Source organism: Lynx canadensis, chromosome D2, assembly GCF_007474595.2.
Source record: "Lynx canadensis isolate LIC74 chromosome D2, mLynCan4.pri.v2, whole genome shotgun sequence".
Lineage (NCBI taxonomy): Eukaryota > Metazoa > Chordata > Mammalia > Carnivora > Felidae > Lynx > Lynx canadensis.
The window spans coordinates 33999543-34020828 of record NC_044313.2 but is presented as its reverse complement, the minus strand read 5'-3'; the positions used below and the strand labels follow the sequence as shown (position 1 = coordinate 34020828).

General features: G+C 45.1%; 1 protein-coding gene across 5 annotated transcripts in view; it reads right to left on the bottom strand.

Annotated features, from left to right (window-relative positions):
• The window catches only part of MYOF (myoferlin), a 154222-nt gene extending 133397 nt beyond the window's left edge, over positions 1-20825 (bottom strand). For 2 of the 5 annotated variants that reach the window (XM_030334291.1, XM_030334292.1), the window contains exon 1: positions 20636-20825. In XM_030334291.1, coding sequence (XP_030190151.1) covers positions 20636-20723 — 88 coding nt within the window. In that variant the 5' untranslated portion in view covers positions 20724-20825. The remainder of the gene's footprint in view (positions 1-20635) is intronic. The other 3 variants (XM_030334293.1, XM_030334295.1, XM_030334294.1) reach the window with 2 other exon arrangements.
• Between the last annotated feature and the right edge of the window lie 461 nt (positions 20826-21286).

The following is a 21286-nucleotide window of genomic DNA, read 5'->3' as shown; positions in this document are numbered from 1 at the left end:
TTTATTAAGCACCTGCTGTGTGCCAGGAACTGGGGAAACAGAAGAGTACAAGATAGTTCTTGGTCTTAAAACGTTCCACAAAAGGAGGTCATGGCCTATGGCATAGAAGACCCAAATGAATCTTGATGACTATTTTCAGCACACGGCAAAAAAGCCCACCATGCTCTTGTCTGCTTCATTCTCAGGTCGGAGCTTCCTGCTGCCAGAGGGGGATAATGGGAATAAAGCCTGCCCAGGTCAGGCAAAGGGAGCTCGTAGCCCAGCCCATGGAAAGGGTCCACTAAGTGAGTTCTTCCACCAGCAGTAAAGCATTTCCTCATTCTTCTATCCAACAAATATTTTTGAAGTATCACTGGCCCAGACACTGAGCTGGGCGCTGTGGGAGATACAAAGGTACCCAAGATATAGTTCTCGCCCTCAGGTGCTCCAGCAGGGAGCTAGATGTGGCCACGGGGGACTGATATAGAAAGAAGGTGGCAGTTGCCATCAGAGGGGGTACAAATGAAAAGGGGAGGTGACTTCAGGCTGAGGGCACCAGATAAGGCCTCAGAGAGGAAGCAGAGGCTGAGCTGGGGTTTGAAAGACAAGGATGGATTGGAAACGTGGAGCTGGGAAGAAAAGGTCATTCCAGGTGGGGGCAAAAGGGTGAGTAGGTCAATCACAGGGGAGAGAGAACCAGTCATGTTTGGGGACACTGCACACTTGGCATTCGTGGCTGCACAGTGTGTGCGAGAGCGAGTGTGAGAGTAGGGGAGGACTCTGTGGGAGGGAGGACACTGCCCTCCATTTGGCTGGAGCCAAGGGAATATGGAAGGGAGCAGAGGCAACCAGGCCGTGTGGGAAGGTTATGGTCACACTGTGCAGCCACGAATGCCAAGGTAAGCTTCATTTGGCGGATACAAGCCACTTAGTAAAGAGGGTGTTAGACACTGGGCTTTATGGCTTCAAGAGGTTCATAATCCCATGAGAAAAACCAAGTTGCATAACAACTCTTCCAATATATGCTCCTGAACACATGATTCCATTGTGTATTGACGAACAAAGGGAACCAGCCAAATCCTGGCAGGTGCAGGTTGACCAGGGCCAGGTGGGACTGTTCAAGTGGAACGTGAGGCCACTTCAAACACTTGCATTAATGCCAAGGGTGCCACTCGATAGGGGGCGCTCTCTTCTGGCCAAGCATGTGCTAAATCCTGCCCATAGGTCATTCCATTTAACTTTCTCAGCAAGCCCACGCATCTTGAATTTGCAGATGAGCAAAATGAGCCCAGAATGGTTAGGTAAGTTGCGCAAGATCACAGAGCTAGGAAGAAACACTCTAACTCAGGACTAGTTTAATTCTATAGGCCATGCATTCAACCGCTGTTCCTCGCTTCTCCCTGGTCAATAAGTAAAGATTACATGCTAACATTGGCTCTTATCCTTCTGGAGAAACCCAGCTCAACCTCTTCTAAAAAAGGAGATTCTATTTTTTATCAGAATGTGTGCACATTATATTTTATTGAAAACCTATTCACACATAAATGTCAGCCAAAAAAAACAAAGGTAAATTTCTTCCTCTCTCTCTCTCTCTCTCTTTCTTTCTTTTTACTTTAGAGAGAGAGTGTGTGTGCGAGAGCGAGTATGAGAGTACGGGAGACAGGCAGACGAAGAGAAAGAGAAAATCCCAAGCAGGCTCTACGCTCAGCAAGGAGCTGGACTCAGGGCTCGATCCCTCGATCCTGGGATCATGACCTGACTCGAAATCAAGAGTGGGACGCTGAGCTGACTGAGCCACCCAGGCACCCCAATAAATTTCTTTCTTACCAATAGCCACAGAGTCACATATTTATATTATTTAATTATTCAATTCCACCACATTTTTTTTTAAAGGTCTAAATTGCAGAGGCTGATCATCAGATTAAATTACAGGAAGCTCTTTTCCCCTTTTCCACATCACCTACCTCCCCCTGTTCTCATCTCTAATTTTATTAAGATGACAGTTTCCTCCTATGGAAAGGAATTAAATACTTTCAACCCAGAACATAACAACGGATTCAAAAGCAGAATACACTCTGGACCATGACTCAAGGCATTCTTTGGGACATTTCCTGTTTTTTGATAAGTCACGCCTGCCTGCTTCTCTCTCAGTTCGCTGAAGGTCACCGCTGCAGTAATTAACCTGCATGCCAACCTCTGAATACGGTTTCCCTGAGAACTGAGCAAGCACTCCTTGCCAAGCCACCGCGCCCTCCCGCACGGAAACATTTCCTCTGCTGCGCGCCTATCACACCACAAGCCATGCTGGGCTCTCCAGGACGGGATGAGGCGCCACCATGACTCCTAAGACCGGACTGCTACATTTGTGCTGAGAGGGCCGGTTCATTTCATGTGTCACTTGTCGAGGCTATGGTGCCACTTGTTTGGTCAAACTCTAGTCCAGAAGTCGCTGCGAAGGTATTTCATAGTTGTGATTAACATTTACAACCAGTTGTCTTTATGTGAAAGAGTTTGTTCTCCATCAGGTGGATGTGCCCCATCCAAACAGCTGAAGGCCTTAGAGTAAAAACTGAGGTTTCCAAGGGAAGATGGAATTCTGTCTTGGGGCTGTGACATAGAATTCCTACCTGTTTCCAGCCTGCAGGACTGCCCCTCAAATCTCAGATTTGCCGGACTCTATAATCACATGAGCCAATTTCTTAAAATAAGTCTCTCAGTCTCTCTGTCAACACACACACACACACACACACACACACACACATACACACACAGACACACACACATGCCCTACTGGTTCCATTTCTCTGGAGAATTCTACTACAATGAGTACCACCAGGTGCCCATGGAAATAATAGCATCTACAATGGTAACACTTTTTCAGTACTTCCAAAGACATGCCATCTCACTGATCCTCATACTCCTTCAGGGCAAAGTGCAGGACTTGGCCCAGCTCTTCTTAATGTTTCTTTATTTTTGAGAGAGTGAGAGACAGAGCGTGAGCAGGGAAGGGACAGAGAGAGAGAGAGACACACACAAAATCTTCAACAGGCTCCAGGCTCTGAGCTGTCAGCACAGAGCCTGACGCGGGGGTCAAACTCATGAACCGTGAGATCATGACCTGAGCTGAAGTCGGAAGCTCAACCGACTGAGCCACCCAGGCCCAGCTCTTCTGACTGGACTTTCAAATCAGTGAACTCTCCAATTCTTTGAGATTTGATCTCAGAGAGACATAGGCTCAACCACTGAGCTCAGAGTCCCTCTTGTAAACACCGGGGAATTTAGACTAGATGATCTCTAAGTCTGCCTCCAGGTCTAGTGGAACATGTGATTTATGAAGCCCCCCCAGTCCTCCCTAGCTAGATTTCTGTGTCTTATGACATGGCCCCAGGAGAAGTGGGGGTCAGAGGGCATTTACAAAGCCCCCCCAAGTACCTCAGCTTTTTGGTAGGCAAAGTAGATTAACAAGATCTCTAGGTCCAGCCAGGCATCTAAACTTGACCTCCCATTCAGAAATACTTCTTCATCTCTGGCTCCTGGGTTGTGGCCACTTTTGTCTTGAGAAACATTCATAGACAAAGGGAGAGTCACCTGCTAGTTGACCTAGAATATCACAGACCTCCTGAAACCATCCAATCATGGCTAACGGTTACTAAGTGCTCTGAACTAGTCATTGTTTCCGGAGCTTTCTATAGATTGTCTCACTAATCTTTACAACTACCCTAAAAGGTAATAAGCTTCCCCAATTACAAAAGGAGAAACCAAGACAAGAGAAGTTAAGCAATTTATCAGAGGTCACACAGCTATTAAGTGGTGGAGCTGGGATTCAGACTCTGGCAGACAGGACCCAGAACAGTCTTATGAGGATTAAGACCAGACGGTGACTCCTTGAAGGCTGGGACTGTATTTTATAGTGTTGGTATTCCTCTCAGCGTAATCATTCCATGATTTGAGTGCATTTGACTTCGTAAGCTCATGTATTATTACTAGGGTTGCTTTAATGATTAAGTGAGAAAACGAATACAGAGTGCTCAGCACAGGGCCCAGCATACAGGAAGCATTGAACCAGGAGCTTTTATTTTGTATTATGGCACCTGGGCAGCACCCCTTGCATGCCCCAAGGGCACTCCCAGGCTGTGGAGCCCGCCCTGGAGGGCAGGGCCCAGCGACCAGAGGAAGCGCCCAGTGACGCTAGGCCCAGGCTTGGTGTAGCAGTTCTCTCACGTGGCTCGGTTCCAGACCTCCGAGGCCCGCCCAGGACAGCTGCCAGACGGGCAGCGACCGCTCCTCCCTGGCAGTCAGTCTGGCAGCCACGAGCATCTGGGAGAATTTCCACCATAAGCAGAGAGGTCAGAGAAGGCTCTGGGAAGGGCCAGCAGGAGATTCCTCCCACCCTCAGGACGTAGAGGGACCTGGGGGGACACAGAGACATGTGGCCCATCCAGGTCTACCTGGCTAAATGTGGATCTCTGACTTTTTGCGTCTCCACCCTGGCTGCCCTACTGCTCCAGGCTATGTTGTCAAACGAGTTCTGGGGAAAGGCATTTATTTTGGCCAAACGGCAACTATGATAAAAAGCAAAGCTGTTTGGTACATTTCTGACATAGTCACTGATATTGCTGATAAACAGAAAGGCCCAAACAAAAAGGCAGGCGGGATTACCACTCTGCTTTCCATAGCCTGTGCCCCCACCGGCCTCTCGAGATGTCCTGACAGGCATTTGAGCTCTTGAATCAAAACCAAATCCTCCAAGGGAACTGCGGTGAAGCCCAATCGATCTGGACAACCCCCTACAGGATCTTCTTCCTAAAAGTGGCCCCTGGGGTGGGAATGCAAGCTGGTGTAGCCACTCTGGAAAACAGTATGGAGGTTCCTCAAAAAACTAAAAATAGAACTACCCTGCGACCCAGCAATTGCCCTACTAGGTATTTATCCAAAGGATATAGGTGTGCTGTTTCGAAGGCACACGTGCACCCCCATGTTTATAGCAGCACTATCAACAATAGCCAAAGGATGGAAAGAGCCCAAATGTCCACTGATGGATGAATGGATAAAGAAGACGTGGTATACATATACAATGGAGTATTACTCGGCAATCAAAAAGAGTGAAATCTTGCTGTTTGCAACTACGTGGATGGAACTGGACGGTATTATGCTAAGTGAAATTAGTCAGTCAGAGAAAGACAAATACCATATGACTTCATTTATATGAGGACTTTAAGAGACAAAACAGATGAACATAAGGGAGGGGGACAAAACAAGAGACTCATAGATATGGAGATCAAACTGAGGATTACTGGAGGGGTTGTGGGAGGGGGGATGGGCTAAATGGGTAAGGGGCATTAAGGAATCTACTCCTGAAATCATTGTTGCACTACAGGCTAACTAATTTGGATGTAAATTTAAAAAAAAAAAAAAAAGCTGCCCCTGGGGGTGGTTGTGTTCCAGCTCTGCCTTTTGCCAGGGCTGCAGGTGGAGAGATACCAGGTTGGCCAGGCACCTGGATTAGCTGCCTCGGTAGAGGACCGAACTGTGTGACTCTTGGGCTTGTCTGTTTATTTTGCATGTGAACATCCACTCCATGCCCGGCACTTTGAACACATTCACGTCTAATTCTTACAACAGAGGTATCAGTATTGCCATTTTACAGATGAGGAAACTGAGGTTCAGTGATGTTAAGCGACTTGCCGGAGACCACACAGCTAGTGGGTGGCAGAACTGAGCTGCAGCCCCAAGCCTGCCTCATTTCCAGACCTGTGCTCTTAACCTCCACTGAGGGCTGAGGATGTCAAGTGACCTGTTGTATATTTTCACCACTTACCAGCCGTGTGACTTTGAGCCGGCTCTCCAGATCTCTGTATCTACATTTTGTTATTAATAAGTATTGGTACCAGATGCCCAGGAATAATAACTCCCATCCATAGGGCTCATAGCATACCAGGCACTCTTCTAAGGGCTTGGTATATGTTACTTGTTACTATTATCTTTATTTTGAGGCATAATAAAATTAACTAGCTTGTTCAGGATCACCTGCTACTAAGAAACAAAGCCAGAATTTGAATGCTGGTATCCTGGCTCCTAGCTTTTTAACCTCTCCTTCCTTTGCTTGGTATGTTTCTGAGACAATTTGCTAGAGAATGAATGAAGGCTGGTACTGGGCAAATTCACTTCAAATCCAGCTTGAGGTGGAAAGTTCCTAGAGTTTCAGAAGGGCCTCTCAATGCCTGGGTACCCTGTAGAAGAGGATGAAGAAGTCCCCGGCATGGCTGTACTGAAGATCAGATGAGAAAGCCTGAGGCTGTCTAGGACACAGGAGACATTCCTTTGTGTTGGATCAGAATCAGAATCACAAACTACCACCATCAAACAATATAAAGAGGATCATGTTCCTCTGCTTTCCTTGATTCCAAGATCAAGAGAAAACGAAAGTCACAGAAAAGAACTCTGAAAGTAAGCAGAAAGCACTGAGTCAAAATCTTAATAATTCAATTCCATCCCTTCTAAGCAACGAGCTTCTAGCTGTGCTTTGCTGAAGCTGAGATCTCGGTGTCCCATAGTAAATAACCTCTTTCAATGGGATTTTTGCCATCGCCAGTGGTTTAATCCACTGTCCCCAGTGCTCCTTCCTAAACTGGGGCTGGCTTTGACATCTGGGCTCTTTAGCAAGCTAGGCTGATCAGTCACCACAGGTACAAGGTAGAGCTGGGAATTGGGACTGTCTGGGATGGGGATGGAAGTAGACTTAGCCCAGAGAGATGAAGCACAAAGAAAGCCAGACACGCACACAGCAGTGGGAGAGAGCATAGAACTTAGTCTCAGGGCCCCGGGAGGAGGCCCTTCCTCAAGCTATGTCCTACGGGGGACGCCACCATAATGTGTCCAGCACACTGGGACAAACCAGAGGAGCCCCAGACAAGGTCTCTGAGATCAGAAGTGTGAGGCCCCAAGGCACCAATGTCCCAGGCCCTGGCACTGCTCTGGCTACCTGCCCCAGGGCTGACTCTAGCCAAGGAAATACAATGGGAAGGCGAGAGCGCCTGGATGCCAAGCAGAGGGGTCTGAACCCTGAGCCTCTCTGCGCATTACCGCAGGGTGGGCCGGACCCTTGGCCAAGACCCAGCCTCTCACATGGGGTGTTACAGTCTCAGCAGTGGGCATGTGCATAGAACCTGCTCCAGGACCCTGACCAAGGCCGCGTGCCCTCCCCAAACCCCTAAAAAGTGGGACTTCAACCGTAAAAAGAGGGAGTTCATTTATTCGGTAAGAATAAATATATATGAAGCCCTTGTTGGACTTAGTAGCTCTCATCATCAATAGAATCTGCAAATAATGAAAAAGAATTTTTTTAACCTTCCGGGAGTTTAAACCCACTGAACGCTGAATTCACTGACTTCTGGCTGGATTCACAGCTGCACCAGGAGCTGTGCGGGCAGGGGCAAGTCTGGCTAGTTCCCGATCCCACCTGCAGTGCTGAGCGCCCAACAGAGTACACTCTTGGTCAACACTTGTTGAACGAATTTATGTTTGGGAGAAGCAGTAAGGAGACACAACAGCAAAAGAGAGAAGGGAGGGAAATAGGAACCGTCCAAGGCAGTCACTTCCGACAATGAGGAGAGGTCAGCAAAAAGAGCCTTTTTTATTTTTTGATAATGAGAGAGAGATAAAGAAAAGGATTTTTTAAAAAATTTATAAGTTGTGCCACTGGAATGTAAAAGGTAATAAACCAGAGAGCTGAGGTGAGGTTAAGTGGAGACTCCCCTTCCACTCAAATATTAGATTAAAAAAATGTTTAATGTTTATTTATTTTGAGAGAGAGACAGACAGGCAGACAGGGCATGAGCAGGGAAGGGGCAGAGAGACAGGGAGACACAGAATCCGAAGCAGGCTCCAGGCTCCGAGCTGTCAGCACAGAGCTTGATGTGGGGCTCAAACCCACAAACTATGAGATCGTGACCTGAGCTGAAGTCGGAAGTTTAACCAACTGAGCCACCCAGATGCCCCTCAGATATTAGGTTTTTAATACTTTACTTGGAATATGCTAGAGTTTTAGTCTCCACTAATAAAATGGCTCCAACTTGACTATCAGAGGAACTGATTCACTGCTAAGCTATTTCAGCTCTGAGCTTCTGAGTCACAAAGTCATAAAGGCTTTCATTACCCTGTGGAAACTCACCCCAAGAGGGCTGGGTTTTACTTTTATTCTTCTTTAAAAGTTTTTGTGTTCTTGGTACATGTTCTTCCTCTTTCAGGCTGGGTCTGAAACGATCTCCACACACTGAACAACGCAATCCATTCGGAGTGGAAAGGAAGCATTCATAATTTGACTTGGTTGTTTAAGGCACAGGGTGTGTGTTACCTCTTTACCCATGTTGACCTCAGGGAATACACATTGGAGACTCTGGAATCAGACAGTCCTGAGTTGAATCCTGACCGGCCTCTGCCTCAGTTTCCCCACGTGTAAAACAAAGATGATAATAAGACTTAGTTCCTAAAAATGCCATGAGGATTAAATAAGATAATACACACAGGTGTGGGCCTAGTATAAGAATTTAATAAATGGTGGTGGTGGTGTAGCAGGCGGTTGGTACTCAGGCTATCTCTCCCACCATGCCAGAATCTCCGGAAGACCTAAGTAGCAAGGAACACTTATAGCACTTTCTATATAAGTGCTTTCCTTTAATCATGCTAACCCTCACAGCCACCCTCTGAGGTGGGGACTGCTATCCTGTCCATTTTGTAGATGGGACAACTGAGGTTCAGAGACGGTGGGCAGCAGTGAGTGACAGGAAGTCCCAGGCCCCTCACGGCTGTGACTGTCTTCTGCTATCTGTGCTGTGCAATAACCACACGTGGCTGTGTCCATCTAGATTAATGAAAATCAAGTATTATTAAACATCTAATTCCTCAAGTCACATTGGCTGCGTTTCAGTGATCGGCAGCCACATGTGGTTCGTGGCTACCATAACACACAGGGCAGACCTCGAACATCTCCACTGTCCCAGAACGTTTCAGCAGACAGTTCTGCTCTCAGTAATTGAGCACACAAATAAGTGACTGCCGAAGGAGGTAAATACAATGAGTACAGCTCTATTTTATTTTCACCAAACTGACTCATTGTTTTGACAAAATAATGAGCCCAACCTAGACCTCTTTCCTAGATTAGTAGCTTCACCTTGTAAGAGGAGAACATAAATGCCCTGCATCAGCTCTCCTCATTTGATTCGCAAGCTTCATACTTCCTTAGTCCTTAACCTACACCACTAATTTTTTACTTTTCCACATGCAAAAAGAGCCAAACTTCAAGAGGTGAGATCAGCGTAAAGTTTAAGTTTATTTATTTATTTTTAGTAATCTCTACACCCAATGTGGGGCTCGAACTCAAAACCCAGAGATCAAGAGTTGCATGAAAAAAAAAAAAAAGAGTTGTATGTTCTTCCCACTAAAGCCAGTCAGGCACTCCAGTAAACATATACTTTTAGTCCAAGTACTTTTTTATTTTTTTAAATTTTTTTTTTTCAACGTTTATTTATTTTTGGGACAGAGAGAGACAGAGCATGAACGGGGGAGGGGCAGAGAGAGAGGGAGACACAGAATCGGAAACAGGCTCCAGGCTCTGAGCCATCAGCCCAGAGCCCGACGCGGGGCTCGAACTCCCGGACCGCGAGATCGTGACCTGGCTGAAGTCGGACGCTTAACCGACTGCGCCACCCAGGCGCCCCAATTTTTTTAAATGCTTATTTATTTTGAGAGAGAAAGAGAGAGAGAGCAAGTGGGGGAGGGGCAGAGAGAGGGAGACAGATCCCAAGCAGGCTTCATGCTGTTAGTGCAGAGCCCAATGCAGGGCTTGAACTCACAACCTGTGAGATCATGACCTGAGCCGAAACTGAGAATCAGATACTTAACCTAGATGCGCCTAGTCCAAGTACTTTAAATATATCTTATTTGACTTTGACAACCTTCAGAGGTAGGTCTTATACCCACTTCACAGCCGGGAAGACTGAGGTTCAGAGAAGTTTCTTGCCATTAATAAGACCAAAGCCCAATATCAAAGTCAGAGGTAGGCTGCAGTTCCTCTGCCTTCCAGCTTCCTTTGAGGTGCAGCCTGTGGAAACTCTGAAGCCTTAAGAACCCAAGATCAGTTTTGTACTTTGTGGGCAGAGGGATCTGGTCGCCTTTGGTCCCATCTGGTCTGTGAGACCCTGTCACCGATAAGACCCTTTGACCCCTGAATTCACCATTGACCCCCTGAACTCAGGACTGACTTTCTGAACTCAGCACATTCCTAAAAGCTTCTGCCTCACTGTCGATTTCATCTTTTAGAAGCTAACTAACAAAATGCTGAAACAGGAAAAGAAACAGTTGAGGAGGATGCCTACAGGGATGAGCCAGAAAGTGCCCGACAGTTGCCTCAGTTTCACTATAATGTTAAAATCCCCTCCCCCTGAATATTCATCCCAAGCCCTAATAAAAGGAGTCTGCCATGGCTATGGAATTATTCCCGTGATCTCCTTATTTGTACAAACAAAGATGATGTTGAGAGGCAACTCCACATGTACAGTCTTTGTCTATAACTCCCCAAGGAGGGGACCCATTTTGGTCTGGTGACATGACCTGAGTGAACGAGGGGAGAAGCCAGAAGCACTCATTCAGTAACTCCTTCTTGATCATTTACCGTCTGCCAAGCACTAACCTAGGTGCTGGGGAAACAGACATAGTCCCTGCCCTTCAAGAAGGTTACTGCCCGATGGAGGAGGCAGACAGAAATCAAATAAGCCAGCAAATGTACAACTGTATGTTCTGATAGGTGCCATGAAAGAGCATAGGATGTTATGAGAAATAAATACAGAGGGACCTGTCAGGATGTGCTGCTGGGAAGCACAGATGAGTGACCGCTGGTTCCAACCCTGGGCTGGGGAGCCCCGACCAACCAGAAGTCCTGGAACTGCAGGAGACCAAAGCTATTTTCCATTTGCCTTCAGCCCTGCTATAGCTCTTGGCACGACCTCAGCCACAGACATCACAGGGTCAGGGCTCCACTGGCTAACAGGCCATCAGCCTCTCTCAGGCGGATGCTGGGCCCCTGCCAGGCAGACGTCCCTTCACAAAAGGGCTGCCTTGATGCTGGCCACCGAGGCTACAGAATACAGAATAAGGCAGAGACCCTTATTCGGAGTTACTGAAGTAAGTGCGGGTTGAAAATCCAAGTCAACCGAGAGTTGCTAAGAATCTAGTATGTTCACATCCATTAGGATGACTATTACAAAAACAAAAACAAAACAGAACAAGACAAACCAGAAAAATAAGTGCTGGCGAGGATATGGAGAAATTGGAACCTTGCACACTGCTGGTGGGAATGTTCTTAAAATCATGCAGTCAGTATGGAAAACAGTGTGGTAGTGGCTCAAAACATTAAACATAGAATTACCACATGATTCAACAATTCCACTTCGGGGTATATACCCAAAAGAATTAAGAGCAGGAACTCAAAAACAGTACCGTTCAGAGCTACACTACTCACCATAGCCAAAAGTGAAGCAACCTAAGTGCTTATCGATGGATGAATGGATAAACAAAATGTGGCATATACGTACAGCCTTAAGAAAGACAAAAATTCTGACACCTTCTACAACATGGATGAACCCTGAGGACATTATGCCAAGTGAAATAAGCCAGTCACAAAAATTGAATGATTTCACTCAGATGTGGTATCTAGACAGTCAAATTCACAGAGACAGAAAATAGAATGATAGATGCTAGGGGCTGGGGGTGGGGGAGGGGGGAATGAGGAATTATTATTTAATGAATACTACAGAGTTTCAGTTTGGGAAGATGAAAAAGTTCTGGAGACAGAAGACGGTGATGACCGTACAACAACACGAATGTACTTAATGCTATTCGACGCACACTTAAAATGGTCAAAAAGGTAACATTTATGCTGTATACACTGAGCCACAATTCAAACACCACCACCAACAAAGAACGTATAGTGGGCCTGGTCAAGAAGTTACAACGTGCTCCCACAGATGAATCTAACACTGGCTCTGCCTTCAAACTGCTTGTGCATCCTAGCTACCGGGCATCCCATTTATTCCTCTAAGTTTGGGCCACCCCTCAAGTGTCCCCCAGCGTTTTGTATTGCCCCCCCCCCCAGCAGTGGGGTAAAGAGTGGGGCATATAAAGGGGGAGGAAGTGAGTGCCGTACAGCGACCGATGTCTTCTAACTTGCGATGGTACAACTCAATTTTCCAACTTTATGAAGGTGCAGAAGCGATATGCATTCAGTAGAAATGTACTTTGAATTTGAATTTGGATTTGTCCAGGCCCAGCCCTATGCAGTGTGATACTATCATGGTGCTGGGCAGGGACAGCGAGCCACAGCTGCCAGTCACCTGCACAATCACACAGGGAAACAACTGATACACTTACAACCGTTCTGCACCCATACAGCCATTCTGTTTTTCACTTTCAGTACAGTATTCAATGATTACATGAGATATTCAACTCTGTATTATAAAATAGGCTTTGTGTGGGATGATTTTGTCCAGATGATGAAGGCTAATGTAGGTGTTCTGGGTATGTTCAAGGTAGGCTCTGCTAAGCTATTATGTTCTGCACATGAGGTGTATTAAGTGCATTTTCTTTTTTTTTTAGTGTTTATTTCTTTATTTTGAGAGAGAGAGAGAGAGAGAGAGGCAGAGAGAAAGGGAGATCTCACAAACTGTGAGATCATGACCTGAGCCGAAATCAAGAGTAGGATGCTTAACTGACTGAGCCACCCAGGCATCCCTATGCATTTTCAACTTAACGATATTTTCAACTTAGGATGGGTTTAATGGAGTGTAACACCCTCATAGGTCAAGGACGGTCTGGTATTATATGCCAGACCCTATGATACTACTTTAGATGTTTTATCATTGTTGATCCTTACAATGTCCTTGTGAGGTACATATCGTTCTCCTCATTTTATACATGAAGAAATAAAGGCTCAGAAATATAGTTGTTCAAAAATATTTAGCTTCTGGGGTGCCTGAGTGGCTCAGTTGGTTAAGCTCTCGACTCTTGATCTCAGCTCAGGTCATGATCTCAGTGTCATGGGATTGAGCCCCATGACCAGCTCCACCCTGAGTGTGGAGACTGCTTGGGATATTCTCTCTCACTCCCTCTCTCTCTCTTCCTTTCTCCCTCTCCTGCTAGAACTCTCTCTCAAAACAAACAAAATACAAAATATTTAGCTCCTAATGACACATCCAAGAGTGAAACTTGGTCTGCCCAGTCCAAAGCTCATCACTTTACCTGAATTGTGTCGATTACAGAAAGAAGGAGACTCTTTTAGGGGATGTGGTGAGGTTGGTCAGATAGTAACCAAAGATGGCAAAGCAGGTCAAATGCCTAAGCTGGAGGGAGGTGGGCCAGACTGTTCATGGTCTAGGCCATCAAAGCTCATCTTGTGTAGTAGAGACATCTGGGATACCCACCTTGTGTGTGTATGTATCCCTTGGCACAGCTGATTGGACCAGAAGTGAACACCTGATGAAAACAGAGCCAATTGGTATCTTTCTCTTAAAGATCCCCACCAAGAGACACTGAGGCCATAAGAGATGTAGAGTCAGGACCAAGTCACCTCCATGGTAACCCAAAGCCCCATGCATGCTGCCAATTGCAGGGAAGCAGGAGTAAGAGACTCCATGAAGGCAGCCAATGTGCAGAGAGAAAATGGAAGCCCTGTGCAGGAAGGAACAGAGGCATGAGGCCTGATAGTCCCCTGGGGAGAGAGAGCGAATGCCACCCTGCCTAACACCATTCTGGCTCCTGTGAGGCCCGTAATTTAGATTCCGTGAGATTTCTCTCTAGCTTTGGGGAAAAAACAGAAAGACTAAACCACGCTTTACTTGAACAAGCTCGTGGGCATGTGTTCCTTGAAATTAAACAGTTGCTGGCCATGACACCTCACCCTTCAGGCAGGACACTTGGCTAGGGGGGAGAAGGACTTTATGTGAACGAGACCTCAGCTCAGCTTGGTTGAAGAAATGCACCCTGTTGGCCTTTGGGAAAACAGCGAAATTTGTCTTTCCTGCCACTTTTTATTTCTATGTTTTTCTTCTCTTAGTGGCTACCTTCCCACCGGTCTCAGGTAGCTAACATTCTCATGCTGGCCTTCTGCAGAGCCACTCCACCCCCCACCCCCACCCCCAGCCCCACACTCGCCTACAGGGTGAACACCGTGGCTGGGAGGAAAAACAGGCTGATGTTCTGTTTCAGAGAGGAGTGTGAAGAATTAGCCTGCCCAGGGCAGTTTTCTTATTAATTTAATTCAGTCAGATTGCTTTCTTAGTATCTTGCATGCCAGTCCTTTCCTTCTCGTTCTAACCCTGGGATGAGCTCCCTCTGCCCTGCAAAGCATTTGCCTCAACCAGTAAACCTGTTCAGTCACCTTGACTAGAACTAATCTCACAGTGCTGCCTAGTGTCTCACCACTAGTTTATAAGCAAAGTGCAATCCCTAACCACACCGGATTACCCTCTGGAAACCTCACCACACAGGCCCATGCTCCCTGGCCTTTCTGTGTTCTTCCAAAGCCTAGAATGTCTTCCTTTTCATTATTTCTGTCAAATTACATCATCCTTTAAGACTGAGTCAAGTGATACTTCCCCGCAAAGCTTATTCCTCGTCCATCTGCTCTAGCATCGTAATTCCCTATGTCTATTCTGGTTTGTATCTCGTTCTCGTGTTCTAACTAGTTGATTTGCTAGGCTTAGGAGGCCTAACCATGCTATGTATATTTTTCTAGACTTATTCCTCACATACTGTCTGGTGCTTGTAGATCTCCATGAAAGTAAATGTTATCAAATGGGGAAGGAAATTTAGGGGTTCCCATGTGCAATATCACATGTATATTCATTTAATCCTCAAACAACGCTGCAGGGTTGGGGGGGGCAGTTATTAAGAAGAGTGAAGCTGGAAATTTTAATTCATTTGCCCCTGAACACACAGGAAGTAAGGGGCGGGAGACTGGATTCTCGTTCAGGCCTCCTTGGCTCCAAAGCCCAGAGGCCTTGCACCCTAATGCCCAATAGGCTTTGCAATCTAATGCCTAATTCTGTTAGCTGATAAAACTTAAGGTGCCAGATGTCCAAGAAGTTGTTTCTGGGTGCTCAGAAACACTGACAGCACACTCCTACTCAACAGAACAGTTGTTCAATAGAAATTATACAGAGGATAGGTGATCGTTGACACGTCGTGGTACATGCATTATCTGGTATACACCACTGCACAGTTCACGTATGAATTTGCAGCATAAAAGCTTACAACTTCACATTTTCCTTGCAAGATCAAGAATGCAAAAAGCACTACAATACCGGGGCGCCCGGGTGGCTCAGTCAGTTAAGCGTCTAACTCTCGATTTCAGCTCGGGTCACGATCTCGTGGTTCATAGGTTTGAGCTGATAGCGCGGAGCCTGCTTGGGATTCTCTCTGCCTCTCTCTATTCCCCACCCCTCCTCAAAATAAATAAATAAACGTTGAATAAAAAAGTACTACAACACCGGTTTGCCCCTGGGTAGCAGGTACTAGGAATTGATTATGCTCAGTGTTCAGACATTTGTGAAGTGACCCTTTGCCAAACCTCATCCACAAAGCACCTAAGAGAATATTAAGTTTAATTCTTCCTGAGAGAAGGGAGATGGGGAGGCTTCTGAAGGTCCCTTTCAGGACCAAGAATCAATGACTTTATTGCACTAAGCTGACTCAAATCTTCTGCCAGCTCTTGCTTCCATGGTCAACATTTAAAATGCATATTCAGCATCAGTGATGTGCTAGAGGTTGCAGAGGATATAAAAATCTCATTCCTTTTCAGCAGGGCCAAATCCCATGGGGATGGGGAAACTCACCAGTAAACCCAAACCAGACAAATACCAGCAACTTTGGGCATGCCTTGAGGGCACACATGTAAGTAAGATACATTGTGCAAGAGGAGAAGAAAAACAAACCACATTAATTCATTTTTAAAAGGCATTCGTGGCTTTATAAATGACTGGGACCCTGTAAAATGTGCCTTTAGGAAGAATACCTTTGAGAGTTCCCATGCTTCATTCACTAGAGTGGGGACACTTTCCTTAGGCGGTGACTCTCCAAGTTCTGTACTCCCGGAAGTGAGGGAAATGACTCAGTAAATTAAACACTTCTGCTTTCCCGAGTGTTTAGTAAATGCAGGACAGTGGTTCTATGGGGGTACCAGCACAGCATGATTGTCAGTTGAGCCCTGACTCGTCCTATGGTGTATCTGGGTAAACCAAGTCACCTGTGGGTTGCTCATCAGGCGCCTTCACGGATGACAGTGAATGAAAACCATTGGATCTTTTTCCCCACCATGCTTCATCCTTCTTAAATGGAATTTCATTTTCCTTTTCTGCTTATTTAAAAGGTTATTTTTGAATATTTAACTGTAAATTTTCAAATAGTAAAATACTTTTTGCTAAAAATAGAAAATTCTTTGTTACATAAATCACAGCCTTGGGGGATCTCTGCAGATCTACTCCCCTTCAAATAAGCCATTAAAACTCTATTTTTCAAATGAGAAAAGAAAAGGATTCTTAGAGGGGTCAAGTGGTCTAAAGGCTATAAAGTCGATAAGCTCTTTGAAAGGAGTTCCTAGAAATATCTAGGTTTCACTCCAAAAACATGTACAAATGAAACAACAAGTACCTGGAAAAATAGGTGATAATAGGACAATTATGTGGTGACCATTTGGACAATAGCAGAGCCATTTCACAAGGCAATGATCTACACAAGACCAGAAGAAAAAATTCCAGCTGACAGAATGGACAATATCACAAGGATGGAATGAGAAAAATGCTACAGTTGCAACAATCATGCTCCCTAGAGTTGGACGTTTCATATGAATGCAATGTGGCCACATTGGAAAAGCACAGCAATATAAAGGACTGCAAGAAACTTTCCTCTCAATCAATTTAATGCTGAGAGATTTGACACCAAAGCCAGAGATGAGACACAAGGAAAATGGAAATCCATGGCAATAATCTGCAAAACCATCTGTAAAAATCAAAAAGAAAGGGGTGCCTGGATGACTCAGTTGGTTAAGTGTCTGACTCTTGATTTCTGTTCAGGTCATGATTTCACAGTTCGTGGGTTTGAGTCCCGTGTCAGGCTCTGCGCTGACAGCGTGGCACCTGCTCGGGATTATCTGTTTCCCTCTCTCTCCGCCCCTCCCCCCATCCTGAAAAATAAATAAATATTTAAAAAGATAAAAGAAAAAAATACAACCCAAACCCATAACCCAAAAGGCAGCAACTACCAAAAAGAGAATCTTGTCCTTCAGTAATGCACACATTCACAAAGATGTGCACTGTTAAGAACATCCATTGCAGTAAGAGCACTGCTAACAGGGAGATGTTGGAACAGGTTACATATCTAAAGCAGAAAGTCAAGAAGAATTCAAATCAAACTGTTCTAAGTAGTCATTCCTAGATAGTAAGAGTGGAGGGAGAGAAAGAATAGGAAGAACGTGGCGAGAATTTTTACTTTTGAGTTGTACAATCCCTTCTGGATTGTTTGTTGTGTTTTTACGTTGCATTATTTTAAAATGTTTTAAATATCATTAAAAAAAAGTTTTTCAAACCTGTTATGTTTGGGAGAATCACGAAGTCTTGGAGTTGAGAGAAGCCACAAGCATCTGTCTAGTCTAATCTCAGCCATATTTAGCTTTATAGCCTGGCTCTTGGCATAGAACTCAAGAGAGAATGGCCACTTTTGGCTTGCAGGTGCTCTGGCCTTAAGATCCAGAGCTAGTTTACAGAAGCTGGTGCACCCCAAGGATGTGAAAAATCAAATAACCTCTGTGGTTTTCATAATCTACTCCTGAACTGGAAAATATCAATGACATCTCAACGGCGATTCCAGTAACTTCCAAATCCTCCTGGTTCATACCAGGTCCTAAGAAGTTCGGTAGTCAACCTCAGAAGAGGAGTGAACACCACGGACTGAGGTCAACTCTAAACCAGTTGGTTGTCAGTGCACCACATTTCCTGCTGGAGTGTAACTAGTCTCACAGGTCCTCAGCGTCTATACACTCATTGCCGCTAACACCCGGCACTTGGACATTCTTCCTACCATCTTGAAATTTGAGGAGAGTTGCCTTTTGCCCTGACCTTACTATGTGATGTACTCGATAGTCAGAATTTTACACGTTTGAATAAGCACAGGGGCTTTCTCTGATCTTCTCGTAGGGCCTTTTACATCTCACTCTCCACACTCTACCCCTCCACACCACATCGTGAAGCGCCTCTGGCTCTGTTCCCTCTGAAGGACATCTCATTGTAATAAGCATCCTTAGTCCTGTCAGCACTTACAGTGCTCAAAAGTGGGACGCACACCTGGGAAGGGCTTGCCATCCCAGTGTTCTCAATCTGTTACCATATATGCTCCAGTACCTAAGTCTCTGCCTTCCACATCTTGCTGAGCACAGGTATTCAATACATGGAACTATAAAATAATAGGATTTTACAGCCAGAAGGAACCTCCAGGAGATCAGTTCCCACCATTCCACAGCTGAGAAAAGTGAGGCCCGGGTTGTTAAATCTGGGTCATTCTGGAAATATCAGCCACAGTCCGGGTGTTCCTACTCTGAGTTCAGAGTTTCTGCTGCTAGGTTGCTGGTCAGATGAACGATTGACTGACTTTCCCACTTAATTTGCACAATCAAAGGAAACTGGAAAAGAGACTCAAGTTAAATGATCTAATAAATATAATTGGAGAGACTACATTTGCCCAATTTAACTGAAGTTTTCCACTTTCAACTGGGTGCATATGTTGATAGTTTCAGGCATATTTTTAGTCATTTAAAAGTTTGGACCAATGCACACACTTTCCAGACAAAATACAAGTCAGATTTCAATACAGTATTAAACTCCAATTTCTCTATAATCTATATGACTTGCCTCAAATAATGACATCACCAGGTTGAACTCAATATATTTTTATGTGTCTTTACATGTCAATGGTGAAGGTACAAACTTTTCATGTTACGTCCTGTTATGCAATTACTTCAAAGAAAAACAAAAGACTTAAGATCAACTAATACATGTAAGAGAACATGGTTGTAACATGAGTACATGATATTTACTAAACAGATTCTCAAACCAGGTTGTCTTTTAAGAATTGAACTTTTGGGGCACCTGGATGGCTCAGTCAGTTGAACATCTGACTCTGGCTCAGGTCATGATTTCATGGCTCGTGAGTTTGAGCCCCGCATCGGGCTCTGTGCTGACAGCTCAGAGCCTGGAGCCTGCTTCAGATCTGGGTCTCCCTCTCTCTCTGCCCCTCCCCTGCTCTCACTTTGTCTCTTTCTCTCTCTCTCTCTCAAAAATAAATAAACATTAAGAAAATAAAAAATAAAAAATAAAAAAAGAATTGGACTTTTGCTCTCTGAATCTTTTTTTTTTTTTTTTTTATAAACTAAACAACTATTGACCACTTTGGGTTTCATTTCATTTTCTTGCTCATTCTAATGGAGAAAGGTTTGAGAAGAGAAATAGATAAAATAGACAAATGAAAAGAGAGAGGCATAGATAAATCAGAAACTGGAAGGGAGAAGTAGTTGGTTCCTGGAGGAAGAAAGAAATGTTCGAGGTGTGGTCAGAGGCGTGGTCAGGAACCCTGTGCCCATCAAGCCTCCCCTTCTCTCTGTTCTCCCCTCTGTCTCTCATCCCTCCTGCCAAGAAGTAAATTGGATACCTTGCCAGTGACCTTGGATAAACAGAAAATGATAAAGCTGCTAAACTCAGATTTAGACACATCACCAGGGCCCAAACTGGAATCACTTACAATGCCCGGGAGCAAACTCTCACACTAGCCACTCCTGTCCCCTTCCACTGTAATTCAACGTCATAAAAAAATAACCTTTTGGAATTACAGTAGGCCTTTTAAAGATGATCTAATCTAAACCCTTCTCACTGTTTTACAGAAAAGAGAACTGACATCCAGAGAAAGGAGGTCACTTGCTCAAGGTTATTCAGCAGAACCAAAGTAGATGCCCAAACTTCAGACTTGCTTTGTTCAGAGCTATTTCCTCTATGAGCAACTTAAAAGCTATGGAACCCACATTCTCCAAGTTTGGAGAGACGAAGACAAAATGGCACAAAACAACATGAAGACAACCTAATCCAAAATAATAACTTCGCTCCACCTCCCAAAAGCCGGTGACAAAGTAGCGGCAAATGGGCTGTGTTAGGCAGTAACAGTACCTAGAACAACTCAACCGCACTTTTTCCTCGGTCACCCACTTCTTGAAAACAGACAATAAAAATGCACACAAGACTGCTCAAAGTTACTTTGAACCAACACAGCCCTTTTTAAGACTTAAAACTTGGGGATTAACAAGTACATATTTCCCTACAAGGGCTTACAGAAATCACATTATTAGAATTAAAACATCCGGTCATTCAATGAGTCGCAAAACTCTGGAGAAAATGAAATGCCTTCCACAGAAATCGGTCCTCTCCGCTCACCTGCACAGGTAGCAATCCAGCTTAAAGCCAGAGAGGTTTTGCTGTATCCGTGGACAAAACGCAGCCTGTTAAAGACTGACCCACGAAACTAACTTTCCAAAGCAGGACCTGAGAAAAAGAAGAAAACTCTTCCTTACCCTTAAAAATGACAGAAACAATAGGATCCGGTTTCCCAAATTTCGTTTTAGGGATATTGCTGGCAGACTCCACAATCACGCGAAGCATGGCTCTTCGTGGGCAGAAGGCAAGTGCCAGCCAGCCGAGTTGACGCGGAGTGTGCGCTGGGGTTGCGCGCCGCGGGGGGAGAAGGTAGGATTTCTCCAGTCCAGAGCGCAGGGGTGGGGTAGGGGGAGGCGACTGGGTGGATCTCTGACGGATTGTGTACTGAAGGCTACGTGTAAACTGATACCCAAACTCCCGGGGCCCCCGCAGTGCTGCAGGCACCCGCTTATGAATTTGGGAAATGTGGAAGTGAAAAGGGCGAAACCTCAACTAAAAATAATTATGTGCAACAAATGAAACCGAAGTGGTTTGGCGCTAATAAATGCAGCCAGGTCAGGAGACCGCCAAGACGCCTCTGACTTTTAATTCGGCAAAAGCCGAATTAATTGGTGTTCCACACCACCCCGTTCATTCTTTTTTGCGCTTCGTGGAGTTTTAAAACTTTGCTTAGTCTTTTTTTTTTTTTTTTTTTTTTTTTTGGAATTTTACTTTTGCTGTTTTCTCTCTCATGCTGCTGAACACACCCACTCAGTAATCACTTAGAGGAAGGTTTGGAAAAAAAAAAA